Source organism: Antennarius striatus, chromosome 13 (assembly GCF_040054535.1).
Source record: "Antennarius striatus isolate MH-2024 chromosome 13, ASM4005453v1, whole genome shotgun sequence".
Lineage (NCBI taxonomy): Eukaryota > Metazoa > Chordata > Actinopteri > Lophiiformes > Antennariidae > Antennarius > Antennarius striatus.
The window spans coordinates 11843626-11869743 of record NC_090788.1 but is presented as its reverse complement, the minus strand read 5'-3'; the positions used below and the strand labels follow the sequence as shown (position 1 = coordinate 11869743).

The following is a 26118-nucleotide window of genomic DNA, read 5'->3' as shown; positions in this document are numbered from 1 at the left end:
GGATCCTGATTTCTGAGACTAAACATTGTTTCCAGGCGCTTTCATCATGTTCGATCATGTTCAATTAGATAAGGAGAATCATCAGGGAGTACACATATTTTCGAACCAAATCCGGTTATAAATATTGTGACCAAATTGCATTTAGTTGCCAAAAATCTCTTGATATAACAATAGGAATATTTAAACTTGGACTAATACTCATGTACAGTATACGATGGTGTGAGAGAACATAGAGGACAAAAAGAAGACAGAGTTGCAATTCTTCACTTTGATTGCAGTTATTCACAATGTCATATGACATTGTTCTTCTTTGAGTCCTGATATGATGCTGAAAAATTAGATTTTTCTTTTTTATGGCGACAAAGCCTTTAGAGTCAGTCAGAGGCAGGCCTGAAGACACCTGAACCGTAATTTTTTGGTTTAAGAATGGAAAATTGTTATCAGATGTTAGTGTGTCTGTGAAGGTGAAATGAACAGACACACTCCCTTCCTCCACATAAATGTCCGTAGACCAGTGTTGTTTTTGTTTTTTTGTTTTTTCAGAATTAGGGATCACAGAGAGGAATTAGAAGATTAGCTAGAAGATCATCTTCAAAATTAAGGCGATTTCTGAACAATGATAAACCAGGAAAAGCCACAGAGAAAAAGTTTGCAAAAACATTAAAGCAAGTTTGTTGTTAACAATTAAGGTTCGATTTGGCACACTCCTGGATGTAAAATCTGGCATATGGTTTTTAGGGATAGCTCGTCCTCATTTAGTGTTTTTGGGTGATGAGACAATTAAACGTAATTTATAAAGGCCTGGCTTGTAAAATGATCCTTTTTATTTCTGAATATTTCTCCTCTTCCATAACCCTGAGAGCTCTTTCAATTCCTAGGGTTATTTCTGATGACTTTTGAAAATGTAAACCTCCAGTGACGTGTTCCCTCGGGGAATTTCACCTTCTTTTTAACTTTTCTTTCTTCCTCACTTACTGTTTGACACCACTTATAATGGCGCTGTCTTTTCTCTCTCTCTCTCTCTCTCTCTCTCTCTCTCTCTGCATGCATGCGTGCGTGCGTGTCTTCAGGTAACACCAGGCAGCAAGGCCGCTCAAGGTGACCTTTGTCCGGGGGACACCATCCTGGCTATCAATGGGGAAAGCACAGAGCTCATGACACACATGGAGGCTCAGAACAGGATCAAACTCTGCACTCAGCACCTCACTCTTTACATCAGGAGGTATGTACTGTAAATATCAGATTTTGGTTGTTTGATGAAACTCCTAAACTATGCTGGGAAATACGAGTGGTTTCCTGTTGCGTGTTAGGTGTGATTCCAGAGGCATAGATCATTGTTGGTTTCTTTGAAATATGACTCAAATCTTTTTGCATGTTAAGAAAGTGGTGCTCCAATGATTTTGTTATTGTAGACAACTACTGCATAAAAATAAGAAGTTGCACATAGCCTTTGTTGGCTCCAGAGTGAGCGTGAAGTAATCTGAGAAAGTGTTTCAAAGGATGTGACATGAGACATCAGTTGCAGTGCAGGAATACAAGTTCAGAAATAAAAAGAATATTGAGAAGATTTAGACAATGATGTCACAGTGAAAGGTTCAAGGTCGTCACTCCCTCCATGACCCTCAGAGTGGACAGCCAAGTTTTCACTCTCTTACCGCGCAATTTAATAGTAAAAGGAGGTTTCTGCTCTTCTTTTTTGAATGTTTGAGAACTCTGGATCTGTTTTCAGAAGTGATTTCGGCTTTTTATTTTACGAGTGACTAGTACAGTTACTCGTAAACTTTAACTTTTAAGTAGTTTTTAAGTGCACATGGCATTGCCCTGTCACTGTATACAAGAGTCGTCTGATGTGAAATAAATATATCACAATTCATGTTGAACAGGTATTTTGGATATATACTGTACATATAAATCTCCAAAAACCACACCCTGGATTGGTAAATTATTTGATCATTTCATATTCAATTACAGCTTGGAAAGCTATGACACGTTCTGTTTAGGTGAAGAAAATTCTTGTTGTATTTGACTCCAATTAGGAATAATAAAGACTTCCCTCCATGATTTTAAAGGGGAATTTTCTGATCTTGGTATGAAAACAGTATCAGAATTATGAGGGGTTTATTTGATGATAACAATTTCATTATGTAATGGTGGAAAGCTGACAGACAGTCAGAGGCACAGATAAGTGGACATATGGATGGAGCAGATAGATGGAACAGGCAGAGGAGCAGAGAGACAGATGCTCACAAAGAAAGAGAGAACATAGAGATGCAGACACACAAGAAAACCAAGGAAAGATTGAAAATATCAGTTTCTTCCCACATTTGGAGAGTTTTTGTTTGAAACTGCACAAAAATTCTGGAACTTCGTTGAATTCTGGCCTCTCAAATGAAGAACTCTGAAACTGCTGTTTCAGCCTTGTCTGTAACTGAAAAGCACAATCTGTTTCATTGCTGTCTTGTCTGTTTCTGCTGATAGTTAACAGGATTAACAGGACTTGCGGATGCATTTAAAGTAAGAATCACTCCCACTAATAGTAATCAGTCCTGTCAGACAAGGTTCTAAACTAATCTCTAAAGTCAGAAAAACATTTTTTTTCCTTTTCCTCTCTCTCTGTTCTTTAGTTTTGTTATATTGTATGCGCTCAAGTGTGAAACAACTCTTTTCCTCTCAGCCTGCAGCAGAAACCATACATTAAACATCAATCTGAGTTGCTGAGTGCGAAGTGATGCGCTCACAAAGGAAAAGTAAATCTAGTCAAGGACACATAAAGAAGTATTCTGCTCAGTGACCAGGGAAGCCCCTGTGCAGCTGCAGGAGCATGAAAAAAGAAAGTTCTATACTTCACCACTTCGACCACAATGGATTTAAATTCAGCTTAAGTTTCCCTTAAGTTGTCAAACACATTAGAGAATGTGAGATGTAATTTAGTGTGATGAAAACCAGGAGCTCTCTAGAGTGATAGATATGGGCTTAGACATATAATGGATTCCATAAACCTATGCTTTGCAATGCATTAAATCTTTAGCTTTATCACTTCATCGGAGTTTATACATACACACACACACACACACAAAAGTCTAGGCAGACATGCTTGATAGTTTTGGAAACGCTTGGATCCTGACCATAATTTCAGTGGGTCTGAGAAATGCTCATAGTCAAAACAATGTAATAAGTGGTCTCAAAGTGCATTGGATTGATATCTCTACCTGATATGTCTCTGAGCAAAGCAACTCAGCAATGGCAGAGCAAAGCTAGTGGCTAGGATTTGACCTTTCCACATCAGTTGAATAATTTCAGTCTGGGCTGCCCTGCTGCTGGACAGCGGGAGGGTAGGGCAGGTTTGGGGTATAGGTATGTCAGAACCGAGACAGGAGCGGAGACCAGGTGCGGCTGAACTAAAGTCTTTATTTAAAGCAAAGGCACACGAGGGAAGCATGGGAAAAACCGGTGCACAAGTCCTGATACGGGTCCATGCTGGCAGGTCGGGTGCCAAATACAATCCGGGGTCAAGGCAGGAGTCAGGATGAACTGGCGACAAACACGGCATCAACACAGAGGATCTGACGCTGGGTCCATGTTCAAGCCGGGTCTTCATAGTCAGTGATTAGGGGTCAAACGGTGGCAGGTGTGTCTGTAATGGTTGGTTCAAGTGTGGGATCTGCGCCATGGGAAACCCAGCGCGAGGCTGGGGGCAGACCCCAAGCTGGGTCGTGACAGAACCCCCCCCCCCCCCAAGGGACGTCTCCTGAAGTCCGAAAAACAGAATCCATAGTGCCAGGTGGGTGGGGGGGAAGCAACCAGAACAGTCTAATATTCCTCCGACCGGTCCGAATCCAGGCCACCGTCGTAGTCCTGCCGAGAATCCCTAGGACCCACGGAGGTAGGAACGGCAGGGGCCGGTGAGTCGCGGCCAGCCCCCCTCGGGCGGCCACGGCGAATAGCAGGCTGGTCAGGATGCAGGCGGTGGAAATCTGTGACGAGAGTCCTGTCCAGGATCCACCTTGCAGGAACCCATGTCCTCTCCTCAGGACCATAACCCTCCCAGTCCACGAGGTACTGTAGACCCGTTCCTACGGAAGGGGACGGAGTAGACAGGCCCGTCCTCAAGCAGACGAGGGGGGGGGGGGCTGCAGGAACCGGTGTGTACTGGCCTAACCTTGGAGACATGGAAGGTCGGGTGCACTCTCATGGTCGGAGAGAGCTGGAGTTGGACGGCAGTCGGCGAGATGACCCGCTGGATGGGGAATGGACCGATGAACCGTGGAGCCAACTTGAGGGACTCCACCTGGAGCGGAAGGTCCCTGGTGGAGAGCCAGACCTTCTGGCCCTCTCAGTAGGCATATGCGGGGGTTCTCCGGCATAGCGTAGCTGGCCGATGACCTCAGCAGGGCGGAGAGGGTGCGAACCCAGGTGCGGCGACATCGTCGGGCATAGGCGAACGCTGACGGACAGGTGACCTCTCCCTCCTGGCTGGAGAACATCGGTGGTTGGTACCCATACACACACTGGAATGGGGAGAGTCCGGTGGCAGGTGAGAGAGTTGTGGGCGTACTCCACCCACAGGAGTTGGTCATGCCAGGAGCGTTGGTTCAGCTACGCCATGCACTGGAGCGCCTTCTCCAGCTCCTGGTTAGCCCTCTCAGACTGGCTATTGGACTGGGGATGGAAACCGGAGGTGAGGCTAACTGTGGCTCCCAGCTGCTGACAAAACTGTTTCCAGAAGGAGGAGACGAATTGCGGCCCACGGTCTGACACTACATCCTTAGGAAGTACATGTAGTCGGAAGACATGCAGGAGGACCAGTTGGGCAGTCTCTTTTGCCGATGGCAATTTTTGGGCAGGGGAATATAATATGTGCCATCTTGCTGAACTGGTTAACCACCTTGGGGATGGTGGTCATGCTGTCAGAGTCCCTTAACAAAGTCGAGGGCAATATGGGACCGGCACCGGCAGGGGTTGTAAAAGTCCTGCTGGGGGGCGACACACGGATTTAGTCCGGGTGCAGATAGGGCAGGCTCGTACATAGTCCAGGACATCCCTCTTCAGGCTGGGCCACCAGAACCTTTGGCTGACCAGAGAGGCTGTACGAGTGGAACCAGGGTGTCAGGCCAGACGGGATTCATGACCCCACTGGATGACTGGAGTCCTCAGGTCCTCTGGCACGAACAAGCGGTCATGCCAGGGACGTGCCAGGGACCTTGGAGATGTCGGCGGGTGGTCCAGCTGGAGGTCCGCAGGAGTCTGGTATTGCTGCCTTTAAAGAGGTCTGGTGGCAGTCTTAACTCCATTCCAGAATGGAGCCCGTTACCCAGTCTATATGAGGATTGTGCCGGCGGAGCCAGGGGTACCTGAGAATAATAGCCAGGCCAAGCGACCGGAGCAGATGAAACTGTATGGCCTCCTGGTGATTTCCAAGAATGGACATCTGGACCGGTGCGGTGACATGGGTGACGGTGCCCTGGGTGTGGCCGTCCAGTGCCCGGGCAGGATCAGGAGAGGGTAGAGGCTGGCATTTCAGGTTCCACTGGTGGGCCAGCTCAGAGTCCATAATGTTCTCCTCGGCCCCGGAGTCCACCAGGGCGGAGAGGCTGTGGAGCTTATCAGGGAGGTGAATACGGACCTGGACGAGGGGCTTGCGGGGGTTAGGTGTCTGGGAGGGTCGAGCTGTAACTGAGCTCATCCGGACCCCTCCTACTGCCGGAGAGCTCTGGCTTTTAGTGGACATGTCGCTACTCGATGCCCCTCCTCCCCGCAGTACAGACACAGGTTGGCGGTGAACCGGCGTTGACAATCCGCAGTGCTGAGTGAGGACTGGCCCACCTCCATGGGTTTATCAGGTCTCTCGGCAGGTTCGGGTGTGGCAGAGCTGGGCGCGCTGAATCGGCGAGGGCTGGGAAGCGTAGGGGCCTGGCGTCCTCTCTCCCGTCGACGACTCTGGACCCGCTGATCGATCCGTGTCGCCAAGGAAATGGCTCCGTCGAGAGTGGTCTGGGGTACGTGGGAGACCAGCTCGTCTTTAATATAATCCGCCAGACTGTGGTAAAAAGCGTCCACCAACGCCTCATTATTCCACGAACTGCGCGCTGCTAAAGTCCTGAAGTGTATGGCATGACCTGCCACCGTGCTCCGCCCCTGCCGAAAAGACATGAGTTCTCTGGATGCCTCCGCCGTTGAAGACCCGAGATCAAACACCTTGATCATCTCCGCCGAGAGCAGGTGGAAGGAGGAACAGGCGGGAGACTGACACTCGTACTCAGCTGTCGCCCAGAGCTGAGCATGGTCCGTGAGGTGGGTGATGATGTAGGCCACCCGCACTGGTTCAGAGGCAAAAGTCCGGAGTTGAAGGGCGAATTAAAGTCTGCAATTTGTCAGAAAGGGGCGGAGTCGAGCAGAATCTCTGTCAAACCTTTCAGGGTTGCCGAAACGCGGCTCCGGTGACGCAGCAGGGAAATCCCCGGGGGGCAGGGCCATGGCGCCGGGGTAAAGCCCCAAGGCAGCGGAGGCGCTGGGCGCGGGCTGTGCCGGAGGCTCCCGCTGCAGCAGCGCCTGGATCTGGTTGTTCTGGCATTGGACATGCTGGAGCAGAGCAGAGATCTCAGCGGAGACTTGGTCCAGGCGGCCCTCGGCGCGCAGAAGGCGGTCCTTTGCGGAGAGTTCAGACGCTGGCTCCATTTTTGGTCAGATCCTACTGTCAGGACCGAGACAGGAGCGGAGACCAGGTGCGGTTGAACTAAAGTCTTTATTTACAGTAAAGGCACAAGAGGGAAGTACGGGAAAAACCGGTGCACAAGTCCAGGGAAACAGAGTGGGGCTGGCGGCGTGTAAATACAGGAGGATACAGACAGGACTTACGGGGAAACAGGCAGGCAGCCAGGAGGTACAAGTCCGAGAGGCAGAGTTTGTGGTTGGGGACAAAGCAGAGTTCTGATACGGGTCCAGGCAGGCAGGTTAGGGTTCCAAATGCAATCCGGGGTCAAGGCAGGAGTCAGGATGAACTGGCGACAAACACGGCATCAACACAGAGGATGTGACGCTGGGTATGTGTTCAAGCCGGGTCTTTATAGTCAGTGATAAGGGGTCAAACGGTTGCAGTTGTGTCTGGAATGATTGGATGCAGTCGTGGGATCTGTGCCGCGGGAAACCCAGCATGAGGCTGGGGGCAGACCCCGAGCTGGGTCGTGACAAGGCATTCACCTTTGACTTAAGAGCACAGATGTGAAATCCTCCCCTGGGGAAGGGGAAGGGGAGAATTAATTTTACGACTCTTGAATTGCATGGATGTGAAGATCTAGAGTTTTGTCAAGAGACAGGAAAGCAAAACAACCTCATTTATATGCAGGAAAATTAGATGAATGGGTATTCCATGTTTCCCACATTCAGTCAGTCAATGCTGTCTTTTTTTTTTGTCTTGTCTGCATGTATTCTCATAGTTTAACCCCATAAAAGGGGGTCAACCTTTTATGAGATCAATGCTTATTTTAGTCTTGCAGTAAAATCTTTTACAAATTTTAATGCGTGCATGTGACTGTCACCAGTCCTCTCTGGGAACTAAATTGTCAGTTATTAGAATTTCCTATTGTAAGCCAGAGAGGGAAGTGCTGCATCCCTGTGAGTTAAGGGGAAAAGCAAAAGGAGACGGGGAGAGAAAACACAAACAAAAGTAGTGGATAGACAGGCAGTGCTGTTGGAGTGAAAACGGTTTAGGCTGTTTTATCCTATCTTAGAACTGATATCTCAACACCAACGTTACAAAACATCAGATTAGTGGAGGTCCTGATAGTATAGAATAGGCCACCAGAGGAAACCAGTGGAGGAGGAAGATAGAGGGCATAAGATTGTGATGACTGAAGTGAGACCCATCACATGCTGACGGGACTCAATGGTTCTCAATAATTGAACTCGACAGGAGCTGGTAAGCCCTGACCCAACATGCATGTGTGATGGAACCAACACCCAGATAGGCTACCAGAACTCAACAGGGCCACGCTAGCCGAGCATTCCCAACCCCAGCAGCCAGGAGCACCCAGAAGCCATCACCCAAAGAGCCACCGGGGGCACCGAGAACCACGTAGTCCCAGGGACCCAGAGGAGACCGGCCTCCACCTCCAGGGCGCACGGGACAGGCCCAAGGGGCACGGGTCAAGGAGGCCCCCCACCACCACACCCCCCAACCCCCCATCCTCATCCGTCCCGCCCACATCCCGCCCACCCCCCTAACCCCAGGAGACAGGAATGCCCCCCACAACCCCAGGGGTCAGCTGCAGTGACTTAGCGACATATGACCCACCCCCCTACATAGCCCCCCCAGTCCGAGTGTAGGGTCTTGCAACCCCACATGCCCGTCATGCCTCCCGCAAGCACGGGCAGACCAGAGATAGGGGCCACATCAACCCTCCATATACGGCAGAGATCCCCAGCGGGCCGCAAACCCCCCCGCGCTGCCACCCACAGAGGAAAGCCAACCAGAAGTCGCCAGCCCCCGCACACCGCTGGCCATCCCAGGCAGCCCATGCCTGGCCCTATCAGAGGCCCAGCGCAGCCAACCCGCCCACAGGCACCCCTACGCCGAGCCCCGCCCATAGCCCAGGTCCAACAGGAAACCGATAGAGCCAGCCACCCACACCAGGCCGGGCATCTCGGCATCGCAACACATGCCCACCAACCACCGCCAGCCGGACACCGCTGGCCAACAGCCAGTAGTCAGCTCATCCCCGACGCACTGAGGCGTTTTCCAGCGCCACCACCGGTCCACCAACCAGACCAAAGGTCAAGCGTAGTCCCAACGAAACAGCCCCATCAGCAGACAGAAGATGGCTGGCCCGACCTCCAGCCAGCCACACCAGCCAGCAGCATGACAGCCCCAGCAGCCCCCAGTAGACCCCCCACCGTAAACAGCGACACGGACACTGAACCCACGGCCCACCCGGAATCCCCGCCGCACCCGGATAGTGCGTGATAGGGTGTGTCATCCCTCCGCCCAACCCCACCCCAACCCCGCCCACCACCCCAAGAGGGAACACCCAGCCCCCCAGCCAACCCCAAGAACCCATGAGGCAGGAGAGGGACGAGAAGGGGCGGGCAGAAAGGAAAGGAGAGACAAGGAGGAAGCGGAGCAGAGATGGGAGAAGGGAGCAACAGGATGGGCCACCCACCCCACATCCCATAGGCCAACCCAGAGCGCCCCAGAGGAGACAGGCACAGCCACCCCCAAATCCCCAGTGACCCCAGGAATTCGGCACCCCCAGAGCCCAAAAGGCGAGACAACAGATACAACAGCCGCCAGGGCGAGGTGCCAGGGCCAGGCAGGCCCCGGAGATCCAGAGAGCAAACCCAGGCGTAAGATGGAGAGGGGTCCCCTAGTGCATGCACACATCCATGGGGTCCCAGATCCATCATTGCACTATAAGGTGGCAAAGAGACATGTTATTCATCAGATCATGACCTCAGACAGCATGTTCAGAAACATATCAGATGTGTGAGAATGGAGGCATACGCTGACAGACAAAAGAAAGCTATAGATTTCTATTTCAAGATCTAATAAATGGAGACCATTTTTCTGTAAAAAATGCCAATTGTTTTTTTCGAGCAGCAGATATTTTTTCTCAAGCGAAATGTGATCAAGGAGGAGATTCAACCAGTGGATGATGTTTAGGGTTCTTTTATCTTTCCAATTGACCAAAATGGTTTTCTTGGCAATGGCAAGAGCTACAAGTGTGGGCTGTAACTGAGTGTGAGGTAAGGCCGTTTCTGTTAGATCACCAATAAGGCAGATGTTTGGAGATTGTGGAATCCTGCAGTCTATCATAGAGGATAAAATCTGAGTAACTGATACCCAAAATTGATAGACGGGTGAACATAGTCAAAGGGCATGAAAGTAAGTGTCGATTGTGTTTTGTGTGCATTGGGTGCATATATCTGATTGACAGAAACCCATTTTAAATAATCTGTGTTGTGTTATATGTGCTCTATGAAGTACTTTAAATTGAATTAGTTGTAAGTTAGAGTTCTTTGTTATCTTAAATGTATTTCCGCAAATCTCGGTCCAAGAGTCATAGTCTAATGATATGTTTAAATCTATTTCCCATTTTGCGGTTGGTAGATGTATCGAGCCAGTTTTTGAGAGTGAATTATATATTGAGAGATTTTTTTTAAGTTGTGGGAACAACTTTGTAATGTATTTCGTGAATTCAGGTAGCTGTAAATCAGGTGGCGATGAGGATGGTTGAAGCTTCGGAATACTTTTTATGATTGTCTTTTTTATTTGCAGATATAATGGAGAAAATTTCCATTTCTTATTTCAAATGTTTCGAATAGTTTTGTATATGTCATTAGTCTATTATCTTGAAGAAAGTGATGGAGGTGGGTGATCCCTTTCTTTGCCCAAGTGCTAAAATAAAGAGGTGTTTTATTGTTAATAAAGTCTGGGTTATGCCAAATTGGGGAGAGGGTATACCAGGGTGTTACTGAGTTCCTGTAATATCAAGGGTTTTCCACCAAACAGACAAGGTGGAGGCAATCAAAGGATTCTTAAAGCAAGGATGTTGTTTAAGGGTTGTGGTTATAAAAGGAAGATCAGAGAGATTGATGTGATTACAGTCTCTCTGTTCTAGCTCCAGCCAGGAGTTATAGTCCTCATGTGGATGGATCCACTTGATCAGATACTGTAGTTGGTTCGCTAAGTAGTAATGCATAAAGTTGGGCACCTCCAGACCACCTTCAGATTTCTTTTTTTGGAGCGTTGTCAGGCTAATTTTAGCTGTTTTGTTTTTTGAATAAAATTTACCAATGGCAGAATCTAATGATTGGAACCACTTTGATGTCGGTTTAAATGGGATCATCGTAAAAAGGTAGTTGATTTGAGGTAATATTTTCATTTTAACAGTAGCTATTCTACCCAGAAGGGAGATGGGGAGGTTATTCCAACGTCTTAAATCCATCCATCCATCCATCCATTCTCTTCCGCTTATCCAAGGTAGGGTCGCGGGGGCAGCAGCTTAAGCAGGGAAGCCCAGACTTCCCTCTCCCTAGCCACTTCGTCCAGCTCCTCCGGGAGAATCCCAAGGCGTTCCCAGGCCAGCCGGGAGACATAGTCTCTCCAGCGTGTCCTGGGTCGTCCCCGGGGCCTCCTCCCGGTAGGACATGCCCGGAACACTTCACCAGGGAGGCGTCCAGGAGGCATCCTGACCAGATGCCCGAGCCACCTCATCTGGCTCCTCTCGATGCGGAGGCGCAGCGGCTCGACTCTTGAGTCCCTCCTGGATGACCGAACTTCTCACCCTATCTCTAAGGGAGAGCCCGGACACCCTGCGGAGGAAACTCATTTCGGCCGCTTGTATCCGGGATCTCGTTCTTTCGGTCACGACCCATAGCTCGTGACCATAGGTGAGGGCAGGAACGTAGATCGACCGGTAAATTGAGAGCTTTGCCTTTCGGCTCAGCTCCTTCACCACGACGGACCGATACAGAGTCCGCATCACTGCAGACGCTGCACCGATCCGCCTGTCGATCTCCCGTTCCATTGTACCCTCACTCGTGAACGAGACCCCAAGATACTTTAAGTCCTCCACCTGGGGCAGGATCTCATCCCCAACCTGGAGAGGGCACTCCACCCTTTTCCGACTGAGGACCATGGTCTCAGATTTGGAGGTGCTGAGTCTCATCCCAACCGCCTCACACTCGGCTGCGAACCGCTCCAGTGAGAGTTTGAGATCACGGCTTGATGAAGCCAACAGCACCACGTCATCTGCAAAAAGCAGAGACGCAATACTGAGGCCACCAAACTGGACACCCTCAACGCCTTGGCTGCGCCTAGAAATTCTGTCCATAAAAGTTATGAACAGAATTGGTGACAAAGGGCAGCCTTGGCGGAGTCCAACCCTCACTGGAAACGAATCCGACTTACTGCCGGCAATGCGGACCAAACTCTGACATTGGTCGTACAGGGACCGAACAGCCCTTATCAAGGGGTCCGGTACCCCATACTCCCGAAGCACCCCCAACAGAAACCCCCGAGGAACACGGTCGAATGCCTTCTCGAAGTCCACAAAACACATGTAGACTGGTTGGGCGAACTCCCATGCCCCCTCAAGGACCCTGCGGAGGGTGTAGAGCTGGTCCACTGTTCCACGGCCAGGACGAAAACCACACTGCTCCTCCTGAATCCGAGATTCGACTTCCTGACGGACCCTCCTCTCCAGAACCCTTGAATAGACCTTGCCAGGGAGGCTGAGGAGTGTGATGCCCCTGTAGTTGGAGCACACCCTCCTGTCCCCCTTCTTAAAAAGGGGGACCACCACCCCAGTCTGCCAATCCTGTCCCCGATGTCCACGCGATGTTGCAGAGGCGTGTCAACCAGGACAGCCCCACAACATCCAGAGCCTTTAGGAACTCTGGGCGGATTTCATCCACCCCCAGGGCCATGCCACCGAGGAGCTTTTTAACTACCTCGGTGACCTCAAACCCAGAGATAGGAGAGCCCGCCTCAGAGAACCCAGACTCTGCTTCCTCATGGGAAGGCATGTCTGAGGGATTGAGGAGGTCTTCAAAGTATTCTCCCCACCGAGTCACAACGTCCCAAGTTGAGGTCAGCAGTGCCCCATCCCCACTATATACAGTGTGGATGCTGCACTGCTTCCCCCTCCTGAGACGCCTGATGGTGGACCCGAGTTTCTTCGAAGCTGTCTTGAAGTCGTCCTCCAAGGCCTCACCGAACTCCTCCCATGCCCGGGTTTTTGCCTCAGCAACCACCAAAGCTGCATTCCGCTTGGCCAGCCGGTACCTATCAGCTGCTTCAGGAGTCCCACAGGCCAAAAAGCTCTGATAGCACTCCTTCTTCAGCTTGACAGCATCCCTTACCGCTGATGTCCACCAACGGGTTCTGGGGTTGCTGCCACGACAGGCACTGACCACCTTACGGCCGCAGCTGCGGTCGGCCGCCTCGACAATGGAGGCGCGGAACATGGTCCACTCAGACTCAATGTCCCCCGCCTCCCCCGGAACGTGAGTGAAGTTCTGCCGGAGGTGGGAGTTGAAACTCCCTCTGACAGGGGATTCCGCCATGCATTCCCAGCAGACCCTCACAATACGTTTGGGTTTGCCATGTCGGACCGGCATCTTCCCCCACCATCGGAGCCAACACACCACCAGTTGGTGATCGGTTGACAGCTCCGCCCCTCTCTTCACCCAAGTGTCCAAGACATGCGGCCGCAAGTCCGATGACACGACCACAAAGTCGATCATCGAACTGCGGCCTAGGGTGTCCTGGTGCCAAGTGCACATATGGACACCCTTATGTCTGAACATGGTGTTAGTTATGGACAGTCCGTGACAAGCACAGAAGTCCAATAACTGAACACCACTCGGCTTCTGATCGGGGGGCCGTTCCTCCCAATCACACCCTTCCAGGTCTCACTGTCATTGCCCATGTGAGCATTGAAGTCCCCCAGCAGAACAATGGAGTCCCCAGTGGGAGCGCTCTCCAGCACCCCCTCCAAGGACTCCAAAAAGGGTGGGTACTCTGAATTGCTGTTTGGTGCATACGCACAAACAACAGTCAGGACCCGGCCCCCCACCCGGAGGCGGAGGGAGGCTACCCTCTCGTCCACCGGGGTGAACCCCAATGTACAGGCGCCAAGCCGGGGAGGCTATAAGTATACCTGCTCGGCGTCTCTCACCATGGGCAACTCCAGAGTGAAAGAGAGTCCAACCCCTCTGGAGAGGACTGGTACCAGAGCCCAAGCCGTGTGTGGAGGTGAGCCCGACTATATCTGGTCGGAACTTCTCGACCTCACACACCAGCTCAGGCTTCTTCCCTGCCAGGGAGGTGACATTTCACGTTCCAAGAGCCAGCTTCTGTAGCCGGGGATCAGATCGCCAAGGTCCCTGCCTTTGGCCACCGCCCAGCTCACAATGCACCCGACAGGCGGTGAGCCCATGGGAAGAGGGACCCACGATGTCCTTTCGGGCTGCGCCCGACCGGGCCCCATGGGTGCAGGCCCGGCCACCAGGCGCTCGCCTTCGAGCCCCACCTCCAGGCCTGGCTCCAGAGGGGGGCCCCGGTGACCCGCATCCGGGCAAGGGAAAACGTGTTCCAATGTTTTTAATCATCATGTGGGGTCTTTGAGCAGTACTTTGTCTGGTCCCTCACCTAGGACCTGTTTGCCATGGGTGACCCTACCAGGGGCAGAAAGCCCCAGACAACTTAGCTCCTAGGATCATTACGACACACAAACCCCTCCACCACGATAAGGTGACCACTCAAGTAAGGGACGTCTTAAATCGCCAGAGATTTTTTTCTAAAAGTGGGGTGAATCTAACTAAATCAGAGAGTTTATTAGAAATATTTAAACCCAGATATCTAATGGGAAAAGAATAAAGTGAGTTGTGGACTGCAGGATTCCACGAGTTCTCTGTTGTTGGAAGTGTGATTGACTTTGACCAGTTAATGGAATAATCTGAAAGACCAGAGAAAGTTGTAATTAGTGTACATACTTCCTTCACTGATGTATTTGGATTTTCTAGATGAAGTAAAATGTCATCCGCATACAAGTTAATTTTGTGTTCCGACACCTGAGAGCAGATACCTTTAATATTCAGGTTTTGATGTATTGCTACTGCCAGTCAATGCTGTCTCATACCCTGGGTGTCCAGAAACTTACCTGTTTACGACTGGCACCGCATTTGTGTCTTGGATGTCCACCATAAGCTTGGCTTTTTTTAAAAAAAAGATTGCTGCACAAGATGCTGGGTTGACAAATGATACCAGTCACTATGACTTGGTAGTCCAAAAATGTGTACTGACTCACATTGGAAGGATCAAAGAGGCCACAGTTTCCATACAGTTATTCAGGATAATAGTAAAACATAATACTGACCTGCTGTGAGTTTTGAAGCAGACATATGGTACTGTCTTCTCTAGCTGGTGACCTAAGTCCAAGTGTATATGGTGTGAATTATCTGGATAATTTAGATGTCAAGTTTATTTGTAAAAGAGGATTATTAGCTAATGTGAAATATAAAATTTAGAGTTTCCTTGAAAACACTCTTCAGTCATTGGCTGCAGGAATAAATCAAGATTATTATTGACTGTAGAGGCAAGAAACCCATGTAGACAGACAAAAAAACATAAAGCTGTAAAAAATCTGGACATAAAGCTGTAAAATATTCCAAGCAGTTAGTGTCATAACAAGAGATTTACCACTTTGTCTTGTGGTCGCTGAATAAATATGTGTCCACATGTTGAACCAGAAGTGAAAGGACTACATCTGAGATTAAGGTCTTGTTTAACTCAAACACAGTGTTGCTCCTTCATTCCTAACATAACAGCATGGGCTAAAAAATTCTAATTACATTTCCTCATCTATTTTTTTAAATTACATAAATCTTATTTCTAGTTCCATACATTTAAAAAAATCTTTTAGGCTCATACAAATGTCACAATTTGAGTGCAATGTTCTGGTTAACTACGGCTAAGGAAAATATACTGCCCCTGAAAGTTTTACATTTTATGTCCCTGTGAGCCTGACAGAACAATTACATTTGTGAGCGGAAAAAAAGAAAAAGAAAATTGTGAAGGCCAGACAAACATAGGGAAATAAAAAAGTGACCTTGTCTTTCCCATAATTTTTCAATAGGCCTTCCCACTGACACAGGCCTGACAGTGCTGTGAGCCTGACAGAAGTGTCTCACTTCTGTGCTGTGAAGTGACACACCCTTGTTGGTGTTTGTTGCTAACATCAGGAATCTAATGGAGTTATGTCATCTAAAGAGGAAATGCAGCCACCACCCCATCTTACAGACAAACCTACACACTGTCCTAGTTCACTATTATGTGAGAGACTCTGGACAGGTGGACGTACAGTCTGAATATCAAAACAGAGTCTTTGAACACATAAACTAAATGTGCTCCCTTTCTCCACCTTGTGCTTCTTTTCATCATCTTCCTTTTGCCTCTTTTAATCTTAAAGCCCTTTTACGGTTCAGCAATTTCCCTAAATCCCTAAACCCAACTCATGTACCGTTTCTTCTTTACATGTCTTCTCTTTATGGGTTTTTTTATACCCATTTCCTTCCCCCTTTCTGCCAGCGCCTGCTGGAGAAAGACATATGGTTGCAGATGCCTGAAGAACGATGAAGTTGGATGGATGTGTGTTTCCAGTGCTAGTCTGGCTACTCGGAAAGAGTCCTGCTAGGGTGGCAAGTTAAATTTGCAGAACATGAGTCATGGTGCCTGTGTGTTACTTTGTGTCATGTTCTTTTACAAAAAAAATATATTGTTAAAGGGGACGCTGATGGCCTTGTGTCAGTTTTACTGTTGTACAGAAAGTGTGGTTTTAGGTTCAAACTGAATAAAGTTTGCACTGTTGATAATTTTGAGTTTTAAATGTCAGAAAGACGCAATGTAGCCGCAAGAGCGCACAAGCCAGTGTCTTATTGTGCCGGTCCCAAGCCCGAATAAATACAGAGTTGTGTAAGGAAGGGCAGCCGACGTAAAACTTTTGCCAAACCAAACATACAAATCAAACCTATGACTTCCATACCGGATTGGTCGAGGCCCGCGTTAACAATGACCGCCATCTGTACTGTTGACCTACAGGGTGCCGGTGGAAATTGGACTACCGTTGGTCAAAGGTGAGGAGGAAACTGTGCTCATAGGAAGAGAGAGAAGAGGAACGCCAAGAGTATAGGACTGAGAGTAGGGACATTGAATGTTGGGACTATGACAAGAAAAGGTAGCGAGTTGGTTGACATGATGCGGAGGAGGAAGGTAGACATACAGTGGTACCTCTACTTATGAAGTTAATTGGTTCCGGAAGAAATTACGTAAGTAGAAAATTACGTTACAGACACGGGGAGAGCATGCAAACTCCCCACACAGCGGGACATCAACCCGGACCCGCCGTGTTGTGAGGCGACAGCCACTGCGCCACCGTGCTGCCTAAAATAAAATAAATATATATATATATGGGTTATTTCGCTGCAAATTAACTCGCTATAAAAATTAACGCAATTGATTGCGAGTGGCAAGTCAATGCGCAAGCATTTTAAATTTGGCCGATTGAGAGACCCGTAGGCTGTAGTGACGTCACTTCCTACCTGCGCCACTAGTCAAAAGCAGAGTGACTGACAACAGAGATGGACGCGACACAGGAGAGCGAGGCAAGCCCACTCGGACCTTTGGGCGGAAAGTTTATTTCTAAAAAGAACAAAGACGGGACTATCAACAAAAACACAGTGATTCTACACTGCCAGTCTGCACTGTAGACACCTCCGTCAGTCTGCCCCAGGGCAGCTGTAGCTCCAAACGCGGCTTACCATCACCAAGTATGAATAAGGAGTGAATTAATAGATCCGATGTAACATCTGTGCTGTTTTATTTCCAGAACTTTTAAATTACAAATGAAAAGAGGAAAAACAATGAATAAAGGGTACATCCAATAGCCTTCATCACAAATTCCCAATAAAACAAACACGGTTCACTCCAAAAAAAAAGTATTTTCAGAATTAGTCTTGATTCCATCTTGTTTGTCGAAATGTGCTGCGTCCCAATAGTCGACAATCCATTCATGTATGGTGTGGTAAGACATCAAATTCATATTCGATGTATTGCGTCTTTGAGTGTCCAGAAAAGCGCTATATAAATATAATCCATTATTATTATTATTATTTGTACCTTTTGTAAAAAAGAATTTTCATATCACCGAAGCAGCTCCAGCATAGTGTATCATTTAAATCCAAAACATGTCAAGGACACAGAGTTGAACGTTAGCTTACCCTTTTAAAGGAAAAGCCTGTTGGCATCTTGCTATTTAGTTGCCTTATTTAGAGGCATGTTATATTATTCATTTTGAATTGCTGTGTTGAGTCAGCTTTAGTATTCATTTTGATTGAGAGTCTGCTTTTGAGACTATTTGAGACTCAGCCTTATTTTCTTTCTGAATTTTTTAAATTTTATTTAACTGTATCCGTATTGCATTTTTGAGAAATAAACCTGGCCTAATTGGTTTGCTGATGTGCTTGGCCTTTTTTCTTTTGAATTTAATTTATAAAGCACACTTAACCAGTAAAAATGTGGATTTCTTAGCTTCTCTTCTTGGTGCATTCTACACTACAATTTTGTAATGTGCTAGAATTCTAATTCTTTATTTGGGGGCCTTTAGCAGGTATGAGATTAAAATGTGATTAATTAGATTAATTAATTACAAATCCTGTAATTAATTAGATTAATTTCTTTAATCGCCTGACAGCACTAATAAATATGTATACTGAGAGTATATCTTGTTTGTCATCTTTAGTGCAGGTTAGGTTAATCAGAAATATCATTTTACTTGTTGAATTTAAGTGGAAATTAGGTCCCATGGTTCACGTACTAGATTTTCTCCGAACTGTCATCCACATTTCAGTCATCCATGATTGAACCTGGCTTTCACATTGAGCTTACATAAGCCTATGAGGCTGTTAAAGGTTGGTCACATAATAAACGGTGGTTGTCAGCTTTGTCGTATTCAGAAAATTGAAAAAGGCAATTTGTACAGAAGGTAAGATTCTGGATTAAGATCTCAATATGCATTAATGTTGTTTTTTCATATTGGAGGACTTGAGCGTAGATTTGTACTTGCAATATTTGCAATGCATGTCCTGCAGAGTAAGAAAAAATATGATCTTGGTCTGGAGATCGAAATACATATGAACACAACACAAAGCAGGAGATTCAGGTGGAATCTGACAGAGAAATGGCAGTTAGAGGAGCCATTCTGGTGGAGGATTTTGCCTCCTCTTTCATGATTTGACTCAAGTACCTGTGACTCACACATAAAGAATTATACACAAGGTTGTGTGGGACCAAAGGAATGCAGGACTCCAGCTGGGCCAAATCAAAACAAAACCTCCAAAGTTCTGGACCCACACACACAGAGACCCCCACTAAGAATCCCAGTTACCAAAGGTATTTCTTTGTAGCTGTGACATTAAGAGTATTTGTGGAACTTAATTGCATGGAGGAAGGCAGGTGACCATCAATCATTTAAATTTTATTTGCTTAACTCAGATTCACTATTTGCTTCTGGAGGGCTTTACAATCGTCACAGAGCAACACCCTCTGCCATTGGAATCTCAGACAGAGTGAAGAAAACCTTTGGGATTAACCACAGATGACAGATCTCTATCCTTAGGATGGACAGATAGATGCACAATACATGTGAAGTAGATGTTAGAGTACAACAGCTGTGGCAGTCATTAACAATGAAAATCCATGTGAACTAAGTCCAAGAGCATGGAATTGAAGATGTAGGTCCAGTCTATTGATCCAAAATAGGTGAAGCCCAGGAACCAAAAAAGGGGACGGAAGGTAATGCATGACCAAACAAATGGACTGAGAGTTTCCTATTTCCCTTCTGTTTGTTGTTCTTTAATTTGAAGTGTTTGAACTCTTTCATTTACGCATTTATATTCTGTGTAATGGTCCTTACACTTTACATTCAAAGTTCTGAAAGTAATTTTATAGATATTGCCCTTAATCTTTTGTAGTTTTTATGATTCTGTTGTCACAAATAAAGAAAGATATCACATTGGAGCTATGTTGAAACAAACCTGTGTTTTGCTAAAATGAGAATATGGATAGATGCTCTACTCCTTAACGGCTGAATCTGAAGCAACTGGATCTCTGTTTAAGTTTTGAAGAGTTTTAATGAGTGTTAATTTATCACCCAAGATGCTTCTTCACTTCTGACTTATTGAAAGCACAGATATTTAAACTCAAGATCACTAACACAGTTATGGCAGTGCTTCAGATTCCAGACTCCAGCGTTGTAGATCAGAAACAAGAACTGGGAACCTTGCAATCCATGCTTATGTGGTTAGCATAACATCGGGTATCCAGGTTAGGAAAGGTTTTACGTTTCAGGCTGGAATAAACTTTGGAGGAGACAGAACGCAGGATCGAGTAAAGTAGAAATGAGAAGTACGGAGAGACTGAGGTGGAAGAGAGATGAAAGAAGCTGTTGAAATGATAAAGGGGTTGACAAGTATAGCGGTATCGTGTGTGTGTGTGTGTGCGTGCGTGTGTGTGTGTGTCCATTACATTGGCAAAGACGTTGATGTTGCTGTTATTTCTGGTGAAGCTAACTACTCACTTAGAGCAATCTGTCAGCCTGTTGTCAGATGTGACGTGATTGAAGCCATCAGAGATCCTGTTGAAGGCATTTGGATTTTGAGTCTGTAGCTTCACTGTAGTTGTGTGTATTGCCTTAAGCAGAGAAAACCATACTGTTAGGCGGGATTCAAACACACTCAACAATGGCCAGGAGTATGGTTGAAGACAAACCATCATCAGCCAATTCAATGTTCTGCCTCCCTATCACCTCCTTCACAGTAACTTCATGTGTCCAATCTCAATAGGAGGAACAAGGAGCTTATAGCTCTATAACTTAGCCTTTAGCAGCTGTGGTCAGTCCACTGTAGTTCCTGTGGGATAGGGATCATGTTTACCACGTTTACCACCAGGTGGATGTTACAGAGCACAAGCAGCTTGTCCCTCTTATAAAGAAGTACACCGCTACTCCTCAGTGTTGTTGTCTTTAACGACCATCCATGGAATTTATAAGGTCAGATGGGTTGTGTGAACAAAGTTCAAATTACAGATAAAACTATCACATTCTACTGCTGAATGACTGCTGCTGTTACTGTACTGTGCAGTCATGTGGTAAACCCCAAGATGGCCTGTGTTTCACAGTTTCCATTCATGCTTCATCCTTCACAACTCCTATTGTGGATGAAGGGCGAATTCCATGTTTATTTTTAGTGCTTCCAAATGTCAATTCAAATAAGTCCCTTCTGATTTAACTTTCACTCATTTAAATTCCATTCCGCTCATTCAGTTTTCCATCTAAACTAAAACCTTTAAGATCATGAAGCCTGGTCCCAGGGTTGTGGAGGATCTGGCACAAGACAATTCCTCCAAGACTATCCCACACGGTAGCTGTTGCTCATCCACCAGACACTCGCCACCTCTTAAGAACATGCTCAATTGCGACACATTTATGGTTCATATCTTCTGCCTTACTTCACCTCAACTAATGTTGAGCCAGCCGCAGCCCAATGATGTCACCTCTTTAAATGTCAACTTTCTGCTGTGGGCTTTAGAAACCCACGCGCACACACTTGTGGTTAAGACTGGAAATGTGAAGGAATAATCAGTGGGTGAACAGAAGCACATTCATAAAGATATGCTCTCTTTTTGTTGCTCTGTCTGATGTCATGGTGTTGCCCTTTTGGAAGCTGGATGTTTGCCTACTTAATGATATGGCAACGGAAAAAATAAAAACAACCTGCCGCTTGTTCGCTGTATAACTTGAAAGTAAAGGAGGAATGCCTGTGATGCCAGTGAATTTTAATCGCGTTTTATGAAACAATTAGTTCCACTGAAGCTTGTATTTACCTGCCCTTTAATGAAGGAAATGCAGGATGTCAATTCACAGTAAGTGCTACAGATATGATTTCTTTCAGTAAATGATACTTTTTTTGTGAATAAATAAATAGCAAGTAATGTTAATGGGAACTTCCAAACAGGGCATAGTCCATCTTGAAATTATATGTACCGATGACTTGATCTTTGTACAGGAGGCTTTTGGTCAGAGCTTTTATCGCATTCCACATATGCAAACCTTATCCTCACAAATGCACAGACTGACATTCAGTTAGTCTTCCAACACTCCCTGTACAGTGTATGATTTGTTATCTACTGATATGAGACTGTTGACATCTCTCCTGGCTAACAGTAATTCTAAGAACACTAAATAAAACTGTTATTCTCTTTCAGTTTCTGTCTAAATATTAGAGATAATTAGACTCGGTCGTGGGGTTTTCTCAAGAAAGAAGAACATATGCCCTTCAGCAGAAATCCTGCATGGTTCTACACTTGGCTGTTAAATGGCACAGTGCTTTTCTTACCCTCTCTTTCTCTTGTGGGTCTTGTCTTTCAGCTCAGAGGCTGGTGATAGAGTGTGGTCACCAAAATTTAGTGAAGATGGCAAGACAAGCTGTTACATGGACCCTGACTTACAGGTAAATACTGTTTACATGAGATTTAACTGCAGCTCAAGTCACAAGTGTTTCTTAACATTCAAATTCATTCCCACTGTAATGTCTGCTGTCTGAATTTGTCATGCTGCTTACACAGTTTCAGGACTCTGATCATTCCTTAGGTGAAAATAATAACTCACAACCTCACAAATGAGGAAAAATACAGTATTTTTAAAAAGTCTTTATTTTTAGCTCTTGCACATACATTTGTTTCCAGTTCTGGGTTGAATATATTTTTAAAATAACACTTGATTTCAAAGTTCTAAATTATTTCATGCAAATCTGAATGATTTTTAAAACATGTGTTGATAAACAAGAAAACTGAACAAAACTGGATTAGCAAAAAGACTCAGTTGCTCATATGTACAATATATTCAGTCTGGGAGATTTTTTCTTTTGTTTTTTTGCAATCTTCCTGTTGATGGAGCCAGGATCAAACAAATAATTTCCTGCAAAAGAAAATAGCCTACAAGAAATTGCAGTTGGAGATATTGCTTGCACAGCAGCTTTGGCAAAGTCTGCAACAGTAAGAACTCAAAAGTGCAGTATTGTTTTGGAACTCTTATGCTGAGATGTGTTCTGTTGTCTATTGCAACAAATTAATAAAGAAGATGGAGACCGTTGGTAATAAGAGGACACTTTAAAAAATATACAATAAAAATATCCTCTTCTGTGTGTGAGACACATCTCTTCTGTTTGTATGAATCAGAAATAGTATCCATGAAAACAGGAACAACACAAAATCCATAAACAACATGATCATTATCATTACATGAATATAGATGAGATAATGTGTCCCACTGTTTATTTGGCTGGTTTAGAAATAGTGTATTGTCTTGGTGTAGATGAATGGAAAATGGAAATTGAAGGCATGATGAGTTGAGCCTAAAGTTTCCAGTTCGTGCAAGCCAACATTTCTGAAAGTAGAGAATAAGAGGTGAATGTCCGATATGGTGTAAATAAGAAGACCATGTGACAGACAATGAACATATTGTGACTCAGACATGTGAGAGTATTGGGTTGCCATTGTTGGGTAGTCAGGACTGATGTGTGCATCTCTCCAGCCCCCACTGTGGCTGGAGATTGTTTTCTGAAGAGGGTGGAACAGACACAAAGAAGTGAAATTTACCTGCCATTCCATCAATGGGAGAAAACTAAAAGGAAATATACTTTTTATTAATATACTTGGAGAATCAGAATTGTAAGCACATACTTTCTTTGTTTTACAAAAATCCTACTTGCAGAATATGCTTGTTTCCTATGAGTTGTAATGTGACAAACTGCCTAATTACAAGTAACCAATAAACTTTTTTCTATTGATGAATTAACTCTTGGACTATTTGTCGTAATGTATGATGATGAAATGACAAAAAACTGTACAAACCTTACTTTGTACATAGTCTGCAACAATAGGTTGGAGTCTGTATCCTTGTTTGTGTGTGCAAATTTGACCAATAAAGCCTATTTTGAAAAAGCACATGCATTGATTTCATAGTGGGAATGTTAGGAAACTAATGAGTTTCAAGTTTGACTTTATACATTTCACCTTATTTATGCAACTAATAATTTACTTTGTCAATGATACAAGATTTTGCAGGTTATTGAATTTGAGGCTAAAAGGGGATAAAGCAGGATTTGAGGTATAAATTATTTACCCGCATAAATTATCACTCTTCGCCCAACATTGTTGTTGAAATTGCTGCAACATTCATCTTTTGACAATCTCAGCACCAGCTCAAGCCTCACTTTCATGAACATGAAGACATAATAAACCTGATGGTGAGGATTGTTCAGGCAGGTGATTGTGACAGGAGGACTTTGGGTAACATGACAATAACACATCTTTCTCCCTTGTGCTCATCTTTCTCTGGGTCTCCCCTCCTCCTGTCTGTATCTCTAACGTCTTCTCCAGTCATTCCTTTCCCTCACAAAAGCCTAAAATGTCCCCTGGTGTCTGATTTAATGAAGTGAACCAGGACAGTTGGAAACTATCAAGTCAAGGCCACTTTATGATCATGGTCAGGTAAACTCCTTCGAGCATAAAAAGAGGAAGCATATATTCCCAGAGGCCCCATGAAAGACTGACTCCCTTTCTTTTTTTTCTGTAGTGTTCCAATGTGGCTTGAAGGCTTAGACTGATTAACAAAAATACTCATGACTAGTTTGGACATAAAAAATAATTCAAAAAACATGTTTGGCCTATGCAAGGATTCATAATTGTTTATGCTCTGCACATGTGGTTAATTATCGTTGCAAATTATAATAACCATTATTCGGTATGTACGTTCTTTAGGAGTACTTGAGGGAGAAAATGGTAAGGTATACCAAATTAAAAAATTAGTCAGAATTATCTGTCACTGAAAGGAAGACCACCTCAATGGTGAAGGCGTTAGCAATAGCATTTGTTTTAAGTTCCACTTTTGTAAATGCAAGTGTTTTGTTTTAATAATTGTAAATGGTAGTAGTAAAATGGGTAACAGCTGTGTCACGATCACCTTTGTTTTCTGTTCAAAAGATCAAAGATAGTTACTGATAATTGTGTAATAGCATCTATCATAGACGACTGAATTATAAAATTAGGATTAATGATAATAGATAATAATAATTACAAATATTTTACAATTGCAGAATGAATATGTGGGTGTGTGATGGAGGAAGGAAAGCGAGTGAGAGAGTCAGACAGATTGAAAGACAGACAGTAAGAGACAAACAACATGATTTAACCTGTAGAGATCTGGCCCAATTTGCATGGAGACAAAAAACTGTCCTTAAAGTTTGAGCCAATTGACAAAATTCATAATCTGTCATATTCATGACTTTCGGTTGTGACATCCTTTTTTGTTGGAGCGATCCATGGGCAGTCTCATGGCCAGGAACCAAAACAACCCAACCATTTTCCTATATCCCCTAAATCAGCTCCCTGCTGCTTTCTCTGTGGCTTGTCTATTTGTCCCTGATGGCGAGATACACAGAACCAGGCCTAGGTAGCCATAAAGGGCTTGGTTGTGTCTGTTTAGTGGAGCAGAGCATCGAGTGAAAAGCTTTATTTCGAATGCCTATGGGGATTAAATGATGCAGGAGGCAGGAATGAAGGAGCTGGTGTGCATGTTGTTTGTTATCATGACTTTGGAAGCCAAAAATTTGTTAGCCGGGCAGACTGAGGTCTCAGTCTTCAGAAAAAAACATATGCTTTCAATTAATGGCTTCCACCTTTTCCTCCCCCTTTAACCCCTCCTCCGCTTTTTCACCAAACTCTGGTACCTGAAGTACCAGAGCTGAAAGCTGCATTCCCTGGAGAAATGTGATATCTGGTCCCAAATGCCCCTTGATTAAACATAATACAGCATACAAGCGCTTGTACATGAACTTATGGTGCATGTTTTCTCGCATTTATTTTTTCTCATGCTTTTTTATTGAGGAAAAGACAGGACACAGAGCTGGAGGTAGCAGAGATGAAGATGCTGAGATTATCTCTGGGAGTGACCAGGAAGGATAGGATCAGGAATGAGTACAACAGAAGAACAGCACATGTTAGAGGTTTTGGAGATAAAGTCAGACAGGCCAGACTGAGATGGTTTGGACATGTCCAGAGGAGAGATAATGAATATATTGGTAGAAGGATGTTGAGTTTTGAACTGCCAGGCAGGAGCCCTGGAAGACCAAAGAGGAGGTTTATGGATGTAGTGAAAGAGGGCATGAAGGTAGTTGGTGTGAGAAGAGGATGCAGAAGACAGGGTTAGATAGAGGCAACTGATTCATTGTGGCAAGCCGAAAGGAGAAGAAGATGATTGGTGTGCTCATACAATCATTTATGACCAGCCAACCCAAACCATTACCACTGGCCAGAAAAATCACACATAAGCTTAACTTTTAAACTGTTCTGACAACACTGGGAAAGCGGCATACATTTACTAGAAGAATTTGGATGTAATACATTCACCATATTGATGACTGTCATTGTTGATGCAAAGGGCTAAAGATAACGAGTATGATCTGGTTTGGGCAATGTTGAAGTATAATCCTTGCCACAGAGTTTCA

General features: G+C 45.6%; 1 protein-coding gene across 1 annotated transcript in view; it reads left to right on the top strand.

The window, feature by feature from the left end:
- pdlim4 (PDZ and LIM domain 4) overlaps window positions 1-26118 on the top strand; it is a 51075-nt gene that overhangs the window by 8105 nt on the left and 16852 nt on the right. Inside the window, exons 2-3 of the mRNA XM_068331919.1 lie at window positions 1071-1222; window positions 21981-22062. Coding sequence (XP_068188020.1) covers window positions 1071-1222; window positions 21981-22062 — 234 coding nt within the window. The remainder of the gene's footprint in view (window positions 1-1070; window positions 1223-21980; window positions 22063-26118) is intronic.